General features: G+C 41.5%; 2 protein-coding genes across 3 annotated transcripts in view; both read right to left on the bottom strand.

Moving 5' to 3' along the window:
* LOC146175741 (uncharacterized) overlaps positions 1-14,560 on the bottom strand; it is a 245,180-nt gene that overhangs the window by 186,358 nt on the left and 44,262 nt on the right. The window lies entirely within an intron of this gene.
* LOC146175744 (uncharacterized) overlaps positions 1-14,560 on the bottom strand; it is a 28,783-nt gene that overhangs the window by 8,117 nt on the left and 6,106 nt on the right. The window contains exons 3-10 of one of the 2 annotated variants that reach the window (XM_084582116.1): positions 13,170-13,196; positions 9,628-9,666; positions 8,881-8,919; positions 7,798-7,839; positions 4,242-4,298; positions 3,721-3,741; positions 2,272-2,298; positions 1,452-1,478 (exon numbers count right to left, since the gene is read on the bottom strand). In XM_084582116.1, the coding sequence (XP_084438242.1) occupies positions 1,452-1,478; positions 2,272-2,298; positions 3,721-3,741; positions 4,242-4,298; positions 7,798-7,839; positions 8,881-8,919; positions 9,628-9,666; positions 13,170-13,196 (279 nt within the window). The remainder of the gene's footprint in view (positions 1-1,451; positions 1,479-2,271; positions 2,299-3,720; positions 3,742-4,241; positions 4,299-7,797; positions 7,840-8,880; positions 8,920-9,627; positions 9,667-13,169; positions 13,197-14,560) is intronic. The other variant, XM_084582117.1, reaches the window with a different exon arrangement.

Raw genomic sequence — 14,560 nt, forward strand, 5'->3', positions numbered from 1 at the left:
CCAAATATACTAAAGCACCACAGCATTTTCAAAGCGGTACGAACTGAATCAGGACTTATTACTGCAAACGTGATTCCATGTTCTGAAGCTGGATATGAATGTTAGGCCTTTTGATTTAAAAATTATTTTTACGTGGGTAGTTTGTATGTTCTATAACTTATTTAAACAATGAAGAGCACATGTTGCGCCGTAACACTGCTTCATGATGCGTTAAGATATTTATTTGATAGAGCGTGGTCAGCATTCACCTTTGGGACGATACCCAAAAAGGTCTCCTTTTACATTAAGGGAATAGAAGAGGCTACACTACACGTGCCTTCACCGGATAAAATCTGAACTTTATACTTTACCTCGATGAAAAAGTGTGAGTGCGCGTTCTGGCACACGAAGTGCAATGCTTACCCTGGTCATGCTCAAATTTAGCGTTATGTTTGATTAAATCTGGTATTCATTCGATAGTTGCGGTAGGTTTCTGATAATTGCATTTGTTGTATTGCAATGCTGTCTTGCTGAGAATCCGCCAGTCACCGTAAGATAATACTTCCGGGTGAACAAAATGCACCCTGATTCCAGCGGACGTTTTTATCTATTTTACAGCACTGATGTCTTAGCGAACGAGAATACTGATTGAACCAAATGGCGTTTTTATTTGTCTTATTTAATGCGGCTCACGCTTTTCACGAGCATAGGGCGAGCGATTGGCAAATAATAAGGGTTCCAGACGAAAGATGAAGGTTTTTTGTGATTTTCAGGATATGAAAAATATTAATATGCTAATATTGACAAAAAAAGAGAGTTTCCTCATAAGGGTTTTCGGGAGCTAAATATATCTGTGATATCCGGAACATTAAAAAGAAAGAGCACGAAGATGCTAGAACTAAACATACTAGAGGGCACTAACGCTAAAACAAACTGAGTTTGCTTTGCAAAATGTTCTTTTAACGGCGCAGAAAATTTCCAGCAGACGAAACAGTAACTTATTGACAAAATGAAACAGCGGCATGACTCAAGCAGAGATTAAAAGCTCGGGAAGGTTTCAAGAAAAGAAAGCAATTTCGTCGTCCGAAAGCGCGCCCAAGTTGACAGTGTCAAATGTGCATCGTGTTCGTGTCTTCGCGCCATTTTCTTATGAGCGAAACGCGTCTTCTAGCAGCTATTTACCTCAAACCAGTTTTTCTAAGCAAAGCAAAAGCGGCGCCGGGTAGTACGTGTGCCAAAGGTCCCTGTTAAATGAAATCAGGAGGTGCGTAATACAGAGAAAAATGACTAGGGAGATAAGAGATTCAAAATAAAGACCAACAAAACGGATAAATAAAAGGAACGAAGATAATGCAGGCATACCGTTATTTTCTTTTTGTTACCCCTTTTTTCGCTCTCTCTCTCTCTTGCTAATTAGGAGTATTCAAGATACTATACAAAGCATTATTTGATATATTATAATCTGCACTCACCTTGGGGACGAGGTCCTCTTACGTCCTCTGCAAGAGGTTAAAAGTTACTCGCCTTCGCTGAAGAACATCCAGCGCGCATGTTTCAATACGAAAAAACAATGCCTAGGCTTAGGTACTCAAAGTGCGATGCTTACACGTCTCATTGTGAAACACTCTCTAAACTTTAGGTTATGTATAGTCTTTATGGAATGAAGCCTTGATTAGACAGATCAATACCATCTGCTGTATGAAAATGCTTCCTTGCTAACAACCCATCAACCACATAATATAAGTGCGAAGTGTAGGCGGAATGAGGAGCGCCTATTCTAAGCAACGTCTTGCCCTCGAAATTCAGCACCATTTCTTGAAAAACAGTAATAACAAAACGTGTATATTTCTGTATCAAAAATAGAGGCCATGCGCTTTTCAGGCGATGTTGGCGTCGAGTGGAATATAATGAGTGTTTCAGGGAAAAAATATTTCAAACAAAAAAGTACGCGATTTTAAATGTTAAACAAACATTCATGTTTTCATGTTTTCGTACCTTAGGCAGGAAAAATTACAAAAGTTTACATGTATACCTTAAGGAGAAATAAAGTAGCACACTACCTTTCATATCGCTCTTCTTGGGGTGCATACCTTAATTAAAATATGCTGCTAAAAGAGCTTAGAAGGAACCTCTAAACTAATAATTGTCACATTTGCATATTGAAAGCATCTAATTTTATAAAATAGTAGGCAACATCTACACCCTGTTTTGTTACTCACTGGCAGATATTCGAGCCCTTCTCTCCTATATGGTGCAAATAAGAATAATTTATGAAGCACAGTCGACACTCACCTAGTAGCATATAACCACTCGGAGCTCCTGGTAAATTTAGGGAACAAAACATATGGTTACTTGACTCGCTTTCGCTGAAGGATATCGAGCACTTCAGTTTTACACACCACAAAAGTGGCTGCGGAAGCTGCTACCCACATTTTTCATTGAGATATGTCGTCTTATTGTTTGATCAATGCCAGTAATCATAGGATGGGGCCCAGAGGAGTGAGGATATTGAGTGTATGCTACACGACAGTGGTAATGTGTTCAGAAGCTGTTGGATGACACAACGGTCTGCTATTAAGAGACAAGCTGTATGAGAGAGTTTCTAATCCAAGATTTTGAAGCGCGATGTTTAAGCTCCGATGTCTTAGTGAAGGAGAACAACAGTGGAAACGAGGAGCTGTTTCATTTCCTATCCAAGTAGCACACGCGCTTTTTATGCGACTAGCACTGAGGAGTGGGAGGTGAGGACGGCTTTAGTGGTAAAAGTATACTCGAATGCGATTGAAAAAAAAAAGCAAAAACAAATATATATACATAATTTTAAGGTGCCAACAGTCTACCAGTCCTCCAAGGCGAACACCGGGGATATTTTTTTAATGTTTGTTGTTGGTATTGACAGGAATTAATAGCATGATGATTCTTCTTCTACTACTTCTTTTTCTTCGCCTCCTCCTCCTCCTCGACTGTTCAAGGTCAAGCGTGACATCCGCCGGGAATACGCGATGCCTCGAAACCTGGCGCAGTATTGATATCGCAGTAAAAATATCCCTGGCGTTTGCCTTGGACTTGTAGACTGTTGGCTCCTTTAAATTCTATAATAACGAGCCCCTCATTTCCCCTTCAATTGTTTGCTTATATATATGTATATTGTACTATCGTCTGCCTACTAATTGAGTATGCATCTGTAGGTAGAAATATTTGTAGTAAATTTAAAACAATTTGTTTTTAACAAATAAAGCTGGGGCGTTGGTCACCGCATAAATCAATTGAAGGAACGTTTAAAAGGAGCCTTATTTCCCGATCATGGTGCCTTTTTTCCAAAAGGTCAGTTTATAATGTTTTTGTGTTAGTGCCAGCGCATGTCATAGCTCCTGCACTGATGAAAAGCGGTCAAAGTAACGTATCCTGCAATAAAACATGGTGCTGGGCTATGTGGTGAATCATACTCGGTAAGAAGACAGGGCAAAGAAGACAACCCCAGAAGAAGACACGACACAAAAGAACGCTACTATCAGCTGATTTTCAGTTGATATTAGCGTTTTTTGGGTCGCGTCATCTTCTGTTGTATTCTTTTTTGCGCTGTTTTCTTATCCAGTAACGTCTCCTGCTTTCAAGGACTTGAGGCTTATTTGTCTACGTACATTTTAACATATTGGATACCACTCACGGGAAAAACACTGAAACACATCATCCCTATAGGGTGCGATAATAAAAAAAGTATAAAGAATAGCCATTATTTACCTGGATGGTAGTCTGGGCTACCTGCATGGGTAAAAAATATAGAAACAATATAGTTTACATGCTTTCAGAAAATATATTTTGGGATTTCCTCTTTCGCGCAAAATTACGAAAATTACGCCTCTCCTTTCTGGACATTTGGTTTTCCTGAAATTACCTACTTCATCGGAGCTTTACAGGTAAGCCGACTTAACACCCCGAAGCAAACTATCTGTCTCAGTCCCCCGCCGGGACAACAGATTTTCAAAGCAATGTGTTTCCATCCGCCGCTCTTTCTACACCGCAGCTTCATTTCACGTGCTGAGGCATCCGCCTGGGAGTGAAGACCGGAATAAAAACCCCGTCTATGATGAGCGATTAGCCCACATGAAGCCGTTTTTGGGTTCCGCTCTGAAGCCTTTCTTTAATGTTTAATCATTTTGCTTTTTGTTCTACAGAATTGTATCTAAATGCCCCTATCTAACTGCCATGAAATCGTCACGGTACTATATGAAGCGTTACTTGATCACATAGTCGAAACTCACCTTCTGGACTAGAGGGTGTACTTGGTGAGCGTCGGCGTCCATTTTGCGAGCCTATGGCTGGAAGAGGTTAAAAATCCGTCACATTCGCTGAATTATATTCAGCGCCAGGGTCATAACCATAAAATGTTTAACTAAACCACACCGTAGCTTCATTTCACGTGCTGGGGCTCCCTACTGGGATCTGAGACCGGAATAATACACACGTGTCGAGGAAATTGTATAAACAGTTTTGGGTACGACCTGATGCCAGTCAACACCTCCACAACGCCCTCCCTCACCAAAACAACTGTTAGCAACCCCGGTAAAGTATTTGGCCAGAACCTCCCATGATTAGTCCTATAAAACCCCCGGTACTCATTCACCAACAGCTGCGGAGCAACTGACCAAGGCGGCGGTGATACCAGTGACGTAGCTGGGGGTGCTGAGATTTTCCTGCTCCCCTGGACAGGTCGCCATTGGAAACTGACTCTGGCAACGTTTAATGCTAGAACCCTAGCTAGTGATGTTAGTTTAGCGATGCAGCTAGAAGAACTAGAGGGTATGAAATGGGTTGTCATAGGGCTTAGTGAGGTCAGGATGCCGAATGAGGCATATACTGTACTGAAGGACTGTCATGTATTGTACCGGAAATACCAGAACTAGGTCTAGATTTTCTTGTCAAAAGGGACATAGCTGGTAATATAGATAAATTTTATTGCATTATTCAGAAGGTGGGAGGTATAGTAATTAATCTTAATAAGCGATACAAACTGAAGGTTGTACACGTCTTCTAATTTACATGCAATCATGATGACAAGTCAGCTGAAAGCTTTAGCGCATATGTAGAAATGGCAATGCGGAAAGGAAAGACGCAGTATATTGTATTAATAATACGAGAATTCAATTCCAGGATAGGAAAAAAGCAGGCAGGAGACCAGGCAGTTTGTTACTATAGAATTGGCTCTAGGAATTGCAAGGGGAGAGTTACTAGTTTAGTTCCCAGAGCACAATAACTTAAACATCATGAATACCTTCTTCAGCAAACGGAAGAAACGGAAATGGACCTTATAAAGTCCTAATGGGTAGACTAAAAATAAAATTGACATCCCACTGGGATTTAACCCCACCATTATGCAGGATTTAGATGTAAACGGGAATGTGAGATGCAGTGACCAAAGGATGCTAAAATCTCGAATTATTCTAAATCTGAAGAGGGAACAAAACAGATTAGTACGAAATAATTCCATCAACGAATTACAGGTGAGGGGAAGGGCAGAAGAGTTCAGGATCTCGCAACAGAAAAGTTATTCAGCTTAACCGAAGGTGACGACAATAGCCTAGAAGCCATGAACAATAATCACAGAGATATCATTACTGAGGGCGCTGTAGAAGTAGGCGGTAGGATAGTTAGACAGAATGCCGGTAAGTTGTCGAAGGAGACGAAATATTTGCTTAAGAAACGTCAAAGTATGAAAGCTTCCAAACCAACGGACCAAATAGAATTGGCAGAGATATCAAAGCTAATCAATAAGCCTAAGTATAGCATGGGAAAAATTGAGTATACTGTAAAGAACGGGGGAAGGCTTAAAGCGGTGCATAAGAAATTGGGCATAGAAAAAGATTAGATGTATGCGCTAAGGAACAAGGCGGAAATTGTCATCACGAATATAGACAAGATTGTCGTAGTAGCCGAAACGTTCTATGCTGATCTCTACAGTAGCTAAAGCAGTCAGAATAATAAGATTTTCAGTACAGAAAAGCAGTCAGTCGTTCCGCCAGTGACGAAGCACGAGGTTATGAGCGCGTTAGAAACTATGATAAGGAGAGAGCAGCTGGAGAGAATCAGGTAACTGTAGATTTGTTGAAGGATGGGGGATGTCGTGCTAGGAAAAGTGAAGAGCCTGTATACTCAATGCTGGTGTCATCAACGGTATCGGAACCATGAAAGATTGCAAACATTACCCTTATTCACATGAAAGCAGATTCTAGGACGTGAAAAATTACAGACCAATCAGCTTACTTCTGTTACGTATAAGGTGTTTACTAAGGAAATCGCTAACAGAATCAGGACAAGGTTTGAGTGCAGTCAAGCAAAAGATCAAGCAGGTTTTCGGAAGTTACTCTGCTATCGATCATATCCATACCCTCAATCAGGTGACAGAAAAATTGTACGAATCAAACCAGCCATTATACATTGAATTCATTGATTACGAAAAGCCCTTGACTATGCAGAAACCGCGATGGTCATACAGGCATGGCGAAATCAGGGTGTAGACGAGCCATATGTGAAAGCACTGGAAGATTTATATATATATATATATATATATATATATATATATATATATATATATATATATATATATATATATATATATATATATATATATATAGTGCCTCCACATCAGCCATAGTTCTGCGTAAAGAAAGTAACAAAATTCTTATAAAAAGATATTAGGCAAGAAGACACGATCTCTCCAGCACTATTCACAGCTTGCTTCTAGGAAGTAGTCAGATAGTTGATATTGGAGAAGTTAGGGATAAGTTTAAATAGAGAATACTTCAGTACCCAGCGATTTGCTGATGATATTGCCTTCCTAAGTAACTCAGGGTAACTGCAAGTAAGGTTTGATGACTTAGACCGGTTAAGCAGAAAGCTAGGCTTGAAAATCAATATCCAGAAGGCTGAGGAAATCTTCAATAGTCTCGGTAAGGAAGAGCAGTTTACGTTAGGTAGCGAAGCACTGGAAGTAGTAGGCGAATATATCTACTTAGAACAGGTAGTAACCAAAGATCCGGACCATGAAAAGGAAGTAACAATGAGAATAAGATTGGGTTGAAGAGCATTTGGCAACCACTCGCAGATTATGACTAGCAGCTTACCAATATCGCTCAAGAAGAAATTATACCAATGTTTCATCTTACCTGCACTCACCTATGGAGCTGAAATGTGGAGACTAACGAAGAAGATTCTATTTAGGTTGAGGATAACGCAGAGGGCTATGGAACGAAATATGGTAGGGTAACACTAAGGGATAGGAAGCGTGCAGAATGGATCAGAGAAATAAATCAAGTTACTGACATTCTAGTGGAAATCAAGAAGAAGAAGTGGGCATGGGCAGGACATATAGCGCGAAGAGAGCATAACCGATGGTCGCTTAGGGCAACAAACAGCATTCCAAGGAAAGGAAAGCATAGCAGGGGGCGGCGGAAAGTTAGGTGGGCGGATGAGATTAATAAGTTCACAGGGATCAAGTGGACGCAGCTAGCAAAGGACCGCTTTAATTGGAGGAATATGGTAGAGGTCTTCGCCCTGGAGTTCGTATAGTCAGGCTGCTGCTGCTGCTGATGATGATGATGACATTATCAAGGTACAGCGACGAGGACAAAGTACTGTGCTCGTGTGTGGAATGATATGCCCACAGGACGCTGGTTATAGGTTGCGCTCTGTGGCTTTTCTTCAATGCTTAATCATTTTGCTTTTTGTTCAACATGAATTCCATCTGCATTCCTCTCTCTGCCATGAAACCGTCACAGTGCTATATGAAGCCTTATTTGATCATGCATAGTTGGCACTCACCTAGGGTAGTAGGGCGTGGGCGTCCACTCGCTGGGCGTTGTCCTGGAAGAGGTTATAAATTACTTACCTTCGCTAAAAGATATTCAGCGCCAGTGTTATAACATCGAATTTCTAACTGAACCACGCCGCAGCTTCATTTCATGTGCTAAGGCTTCCTCCTGGGAGCGAATACCGGAATAAAACTCCCGTCAATGTTGAACGATTTGCACACAGGAAGCCGTTTTCATTTTCTACTCTGGAGCTGTTCTCAATGTGTCATCATTTTGCCTTCCGTTCTACAAGGTTTGTGATAGTACGTACATCTGGTTTGGGGTAGCACATCTGACACAAATTTGTAGTCACACTTTTTGTTACAAAGAAGAGCGATTAGAATCATCTCTGGTATTCCATATCTAGAGACCACAGTTGCATACTGGGTTGGCTCACAGATATTAAATATTTATAAGGTAATTACACTGCTGTTTGAAAGTCATGCGCACCACTTGTTTTACAGAATATTACTTCCATACATCCTGCACCTTGTCGAACACCAGAACTACAATACCAGCTACGACATTATTCTATCAGGCCGCCCAGATTAGGAACAAACTATGGCTCTCCAACTACGCTGTGCCAGATAACAGTTCTTCTTAATTTTATAAAAAAATAAAAGATCTCCTCCATACATATAAATATGAGCGCTTAGTCATGAAAAATTAGCAGACATACTTTCACCAGAACCCTCATAAATTTAGTGGTGAAAACGTGTCTAATCAATGTTTCAAACGTCATGAAAATTCGTTCTCATATCTTGAAGTGCCTATGTTAATTTTCCACTGTGATTCGTGGGTGCTCATTGACATGTTCTATTACTGTTTCACATGTTACGCTCTGAAACTGCGCAAAATTCACCAGAAGGGATGTGCCTCGTCAGGTTTCTATGCCTTTTCCCCAACTCCTCAAGTAGGTACACATACTTGGCAGAAACTTGTAATAACTAGAAATAGAAAACCAAATTACATTTACATGCCCCTACCTCTTCGTCCTATGGAACCGTAACGATACTATATGAAGCCTTATTGATCAACCATAGTCGGCACTCACCCTGGAGATTAGGTTGGAGTCCACCTTGTGATGGTTGGCCTGGAAAAGGTTATAAATTACTCGCCTGCGCTAAAGGATAATTCGCGCCAGTGTCATAACCATAAAATTTGGCACATAACCACATCGAAGCTGCATTTCACGTGCTGGGGCTTCATTCTGGGAGCGAAGACCAGAATAAAAACCCCGTCTATGATGAACAATTTGCCCATAAAAAGCCGTTTTTATCTTCTGCTCTGAGGCTTTTCTTCAACGCTTAATATATTTTGTTTTCTGTTCTACATGAATTACATTTATGTGCCCCTGTCTCTCTGCCAGGAAACCTTCACGCTACTATATGAAGCCTTATTTGATCAAGCATAGTCGGCGCTCACCTTATTGACTAGGTGGGCGTCCACCTTGTGGTTGTTGGCCTGGAAGATGTTATCAATTATTCGCCTTCGCTAAAGAATATTACGCGCCAGTATCATAACCATCGAATTTGTAACTAAACCGCGAACGTAGCTTCAATTCACGTGCTGGGGCTTCCTTCTGGGAGCGAAGGCCATAATAAGACCTCCGTCTGTGTTGAACAATTTGCCAATAAGAAGCCGTTTTTATATTCTGCCCTGAGGCTTTTCTTCAGTGCTTAATCATTTTGATTTCTGTTCTACATGAATTACTTTTACAACCCCTATCTCTCTGCCATAGAATTGTCAAGCAATTATTTGATCAAGAAGCCTTATTTGATCAAGCATAGTCGGCACTCACCTTGTGGTATGAGTGGGCGTCCATTTGGTGGGCGCTGGCCTGGAAGAGGTTATAAATTACTCGCCTTCGCTGAAGAAAATGCTGAGTTAGTGTCATAACCATACAGATATTCTAACCGAACCACACCGCAGCTTCACTTCACGTGCTGGGGCTTCCTCCTGGGAGCGAAGAGAAGAATAAAACCCTCGTATATGATGAACGATTTGCCCATAGGAAGCCATTTCTGACATCCGTTGTGAGGCTTTTCCTCAATATCATTTTGTTTTCTGTTCTGTATGAATACCATCTACATGCCCTCCCTTCTGCCCTCTGTATCTCTCTGCATGGAACATTCACAGTGCTATATGAAGCCGTCTGTGTGCGCCTTGTGCTAGCTTTGGCAGTCTGCTCGTGTTTAGTTTATGGCGTTTACAAAGAAAACCGTAAAGCACGAAGCGGGAACCACTCCTATCACAAATGACATGCGTGTTCATCTCGACAATCGCATGATGTGGATATTGTAGTGAATGAATTTCCCAAGTTGTTTGTGCTTCCGATCCGTCGCCAGCTCCTGGCTTTTAAATTCGCTGGTAATACAACCGTAGCTCGTCAAAATATCTTACGCATTGATTGAAGATGTGGTTCGCTTTATGCAACAGCCTAAGTATAGGCACGGAATAATACAATGTTTGCGGACCCACGCCGGAATAAAACCTGCATATACCGCGGGACTGGCACTAAACAGAACTTCAAGCCTTCTTATCGGAAAGTGAGAGATTTCTTGCACGAATACATCCGATTCTCATGGTAACATTACGTCTTTATTCATAGGAATGAGCAGCGTTTTAGAAAGGGGTCAGCTCAGTAATTTAGCTCTATGCAAAAGAAGAAGTGACTGTTCCGCACCAGGCAGCGTATCGTCGCATGGTGCTTAAAGAGACCATGATGGTTGAAGTACGCTGTCGCCAGCTTCCTCTAGGTAACAAAATATTTATGGTCGCAGTGCGACAAGAGAACCGTAAGCGCTTGCGCGAAATGTGATGATTGTATATTTCTTTCGAAAACTGTGTCTAAACGATAGGCTATAATTAGGGCCTCTATTGAATACCACCTGTATTAGCGAGACGAATGTCATTTGTCGTATTAAAACGCTCCCTTTCTCGAACATCGCCGTCCACGAAATGTAGCAGTATATTCAGGTGGAGAAGGAAGCGCTTAATCTCGGTACGGTGTGGTTTTCGTCCTTAAGCAACACTTTGTTCAGAAAAACGATGGTGGAAATAACGACCGTTTATGTACTTGGGTCTAAACTAGAGGCCCACCCGTTTCTGCAGATCGTTGACGTCGAGTGGCAGATAATGAGGTCGGCAGGGAATATGTTCGAAAGGCCCGTAGGCAGTGAAAGTGTTCGCGTTTCTGTATTCCGAAAAAAAAAAGTAAATTTTAATAGTTTAATCAAACCTTCGTGGTCAATAAATAATTATTTTTATCACGCGGGCTTTTTAAAGGGCCCCAGAATATATCGCCGTTCAATTTTTCTTGTGCCGGTGCATAGCATGATACGGCAAGTGTACAGAACGTACCACACAGCACCATGGTCACACCTTGTACGGTCAAAATATTGCATTTTGTAATGATACAATCCATCCCCGATATATCAAACTCTAAAGAAAATGAAATATTTGCCTATGTCGAAAAGTTCAAATCAAAGTATAGCGCCGTTGTTCCCGCGTACAGAACTCACGTGCACCGAATATCGATATATCTAACTCGGAGCCACGCCGCGCTTTGGCAGGCACCCTTATCCCACCGGCCTACGCCTGAAAGTGCGCATCTCCTTACGAAAATTTTGCGAGCATTGTGAGGGAAAGCCATCATTTCACTCCCAGCGCACCAAGATAGGACTACAGACGGAGAATGAAAGATAAACAAAGCGAAGCGCTATTTGTGTTTCATTCTCCGTCTGTAGTCCTGTCTTGGTGCGCTGTAAGCGAAATGGATATGTACCAACTCGCCCAAATTTCCGCTTTACCAAAAAGCCATCAGTCGCCGAAACGTTATCAGTTCCGCATAAAACCCTTAACACTATCACCAAGAACTAAACAGATATTAAGGGTCCATGAAAAGCTATTGACGAAGCTAGAAAACGCACTCGAGCTAAAGGTATCCTATCAGCCCTGTTCGCAATGCAGAGAAGTTTCTGCTAGCTTCATTAACGCCGATAATATCAGCGATCAAAAATGATGATCCTCCTCTCGTCCTTTCAGTAAGCGTACGCCGGCGCGCAAGAAAAAAGGGGGTGAATAGAACTCGCGATGGTATTCCACTACGTCCGACGACGTCACTGGCAACGTTTATAGATACTTTATAGTATCTATATATAGTTTATAGTATCTATAAAGTAAGTATATATATATATATATATATATATATATATATATATATATATATATATATATATATATATATATATATATATATATATATATATATATATATATATATATATATAGTATCTATATATAGTTTATAGTATCTATAAACGTTGGTCACTGGCAAGGTTTCCGCACAGGGATGCGTCGAACAAATCACTTGCGAGCGGTCGAAAGAAACACTTTTTAAAAATTATTTTTAAATTATATTCTCTATGCAAAGTTTTCAGTTTCACTCGAGTACTCACAAAGACCACCTCTATGGACTTATTGTCTTAGAATATTCTTTCAGTTACCGTTTCAGGGTCCTTTAAGCTGATGGCAGGAGTCCAGTCGTCATGGCGTGTGTCGTGTGTACGCTGCAAATACGCCTGCTTTTTTTTTTTTTTTTTTTTGAACAAGCGACGCGACCATTAATATTCACTGCGTTATGCTTATGTAGTAAGCCACATAGCTTTCTGTGGGCTTCGCAGAATAGGGCTTCACTGAGGGCACTGGCTGGCAGCAGCCCTGAAAAGTACGCCAAAACTTTCAGCAGCAATGAAAGCTACGCCAAAATTAAGGAAACTGAGTGGACAAAACTGAGTAGTTTTCTCGCAGTTTTTTAAGATCGCACTCCACTTTTAGTTATCATGCCACCGGTCACAAAAACCAAGCCTGGACACGCTGCCTCTGGTCGGCGTTCTCTGTCGGTGCACCCTGTACACTCTCTGCATTTCGTTTTCAAGAACATGCCTACTTACTCTGAGGTTTCAATGCCAACTGGCCAAATACCTTGCAGCATACCTCTTGTCGCAGTCGCTCGCTCACGACAGCATTTCCCAAATCACACTTTACAATGCCTCCCACCCTTTGGACATCAAACCCTCCTCCTTCATTCTTCTACCTCCTTCGTTCTGGAGCATCTACATCGGAGTGAAAGCCCCACTAAAAACTGCTACTTATAATTAACGCTTCGTCCAGAGGAAGGCTAGTCGACCCTGGTAGAAAGTTTGGCAAACTCACCGAGGCGTTCTTGACCATTGATCGTTTTGCTTCCCGTTCCTCAAAATAGCACCATACCCCCTCTCTCTTCATCGTAACTAGTAAGGCTATACAAAGTTTTATTGATCGAGCATGTTCCGTACTCACCTATGTTATTACCTCTACATTGTGGGCCTGCAAGAGAAAATGTATTACTCGCCTTCGCTGAAGCAAATCGGAAGCGGATGTTTTAACGCGACAAGATAAAAGTAATTGCGTATACTCTTAGTTTCACGTTAGATGAAATGTGGTCTGTTTCTTAATTATATCATACATAACAATTTGCATGAAATGCGATGCTTACATGTTTCGTTCTGAGATACTTTTTAAACGCTTCACTCTACATGCTCTCTACTGATTAGCACGTGAATTAACGTCATCAGTCGTTAAAACGCCACCTTACTCACAATAGCCACCAAAGCATAGCAGCATACTCAAGTAGACAAGGGAAAACCCAAAATCAGAGTTTAGCCCTCAAATTTTCAGCTAGCAGTCTTAGTGAAGAACTTTGAGAAAATAAGTCATTTAAGCTCTACTACAAGGGGCACAACTTCAGATTCGTCGGCCGGTGCTGAAACGACATTCAGGAGAACTGCAATGTCACCAAGGATACACTGTAGTTTCGCGATGTCTAGCCATACTGTACATGGTGTTGTATGACCTTAGCAGTTAAGTTACCGCTGACCACTGGTCACCCTGGCACTGTCCACTGACTTTGACATTCGAGGTCATTGTAGATGTCATTGATGGCATCACGTGTGACATCATTACCTCATTTCCTGTGCTACAAGACAGAGCTCACTACGCGCTTGTACTTACACTACTCACTGCTTTTTATGAAGAGAGATTTGGAACGTTGCCTCGGCCTCTTCCGAGTACGTTGTAAAAAAGAAAAAAAAAATAGGAGGTCTCTTAGATTGTCTCTTAAGAGGATACTGGGGAAAGTATATCCTTCCTACCCTATCATTTGCCTCCCATCGTTTGGCTCTTATCGGTGTTCGTTGCAGTGCTACATCTAATTATAGTTGGTTTACATGAAAGGAAAATGCAGTACTTATCACACTTTCCCCGGAAAGGTTGAGTTTGGATGACAAATCATCGCTTCTGTCGCGTGGGTTTAATTGACGCGTGATCAAATGTGTGATTGCTGACGACAGGAACGCTCGGCAAAGAAAACACACCTCGCGGAATGTTGCGCATAGGTCCGAGGTGTTGACAAATTTCGCGCACAACTCTCGCACACAGGATTTCGTTCTATTAGCCTTGAAAGGCTTTAGCATTAAAACAGCTCAATTAGAGAAGGCAAGGAACAAGTAGACGTACGAATGTGGACTAGAAACGGAGGGCGTTTAATGCCTGACGTGTAAACTCTCAACGACAAGTACCCAAAATATGCATTAAGGAGAAACCCCAACGCCAATCTCGAAAAACCACCAAAAACTTACTGTGCTCGTCAAGTAAGAGTTAAGATAGGTCAAATGGTGGCGCGACAAAGATAT

This window comes from Amblyomma maculatum, chromosome 10, assembly GCF_055883805.1.
Source record: "Amblyomma maculatum isolate TAMU_Amacu chromosome 10, ASM5588380v1, whole genome shotgun sequence".
NCBI lineage: Eukaryota > Metazoa > Arthropoda > Arachnida > Ixodida > Ixodidae > Amblyomma > Amblyomma maculatum.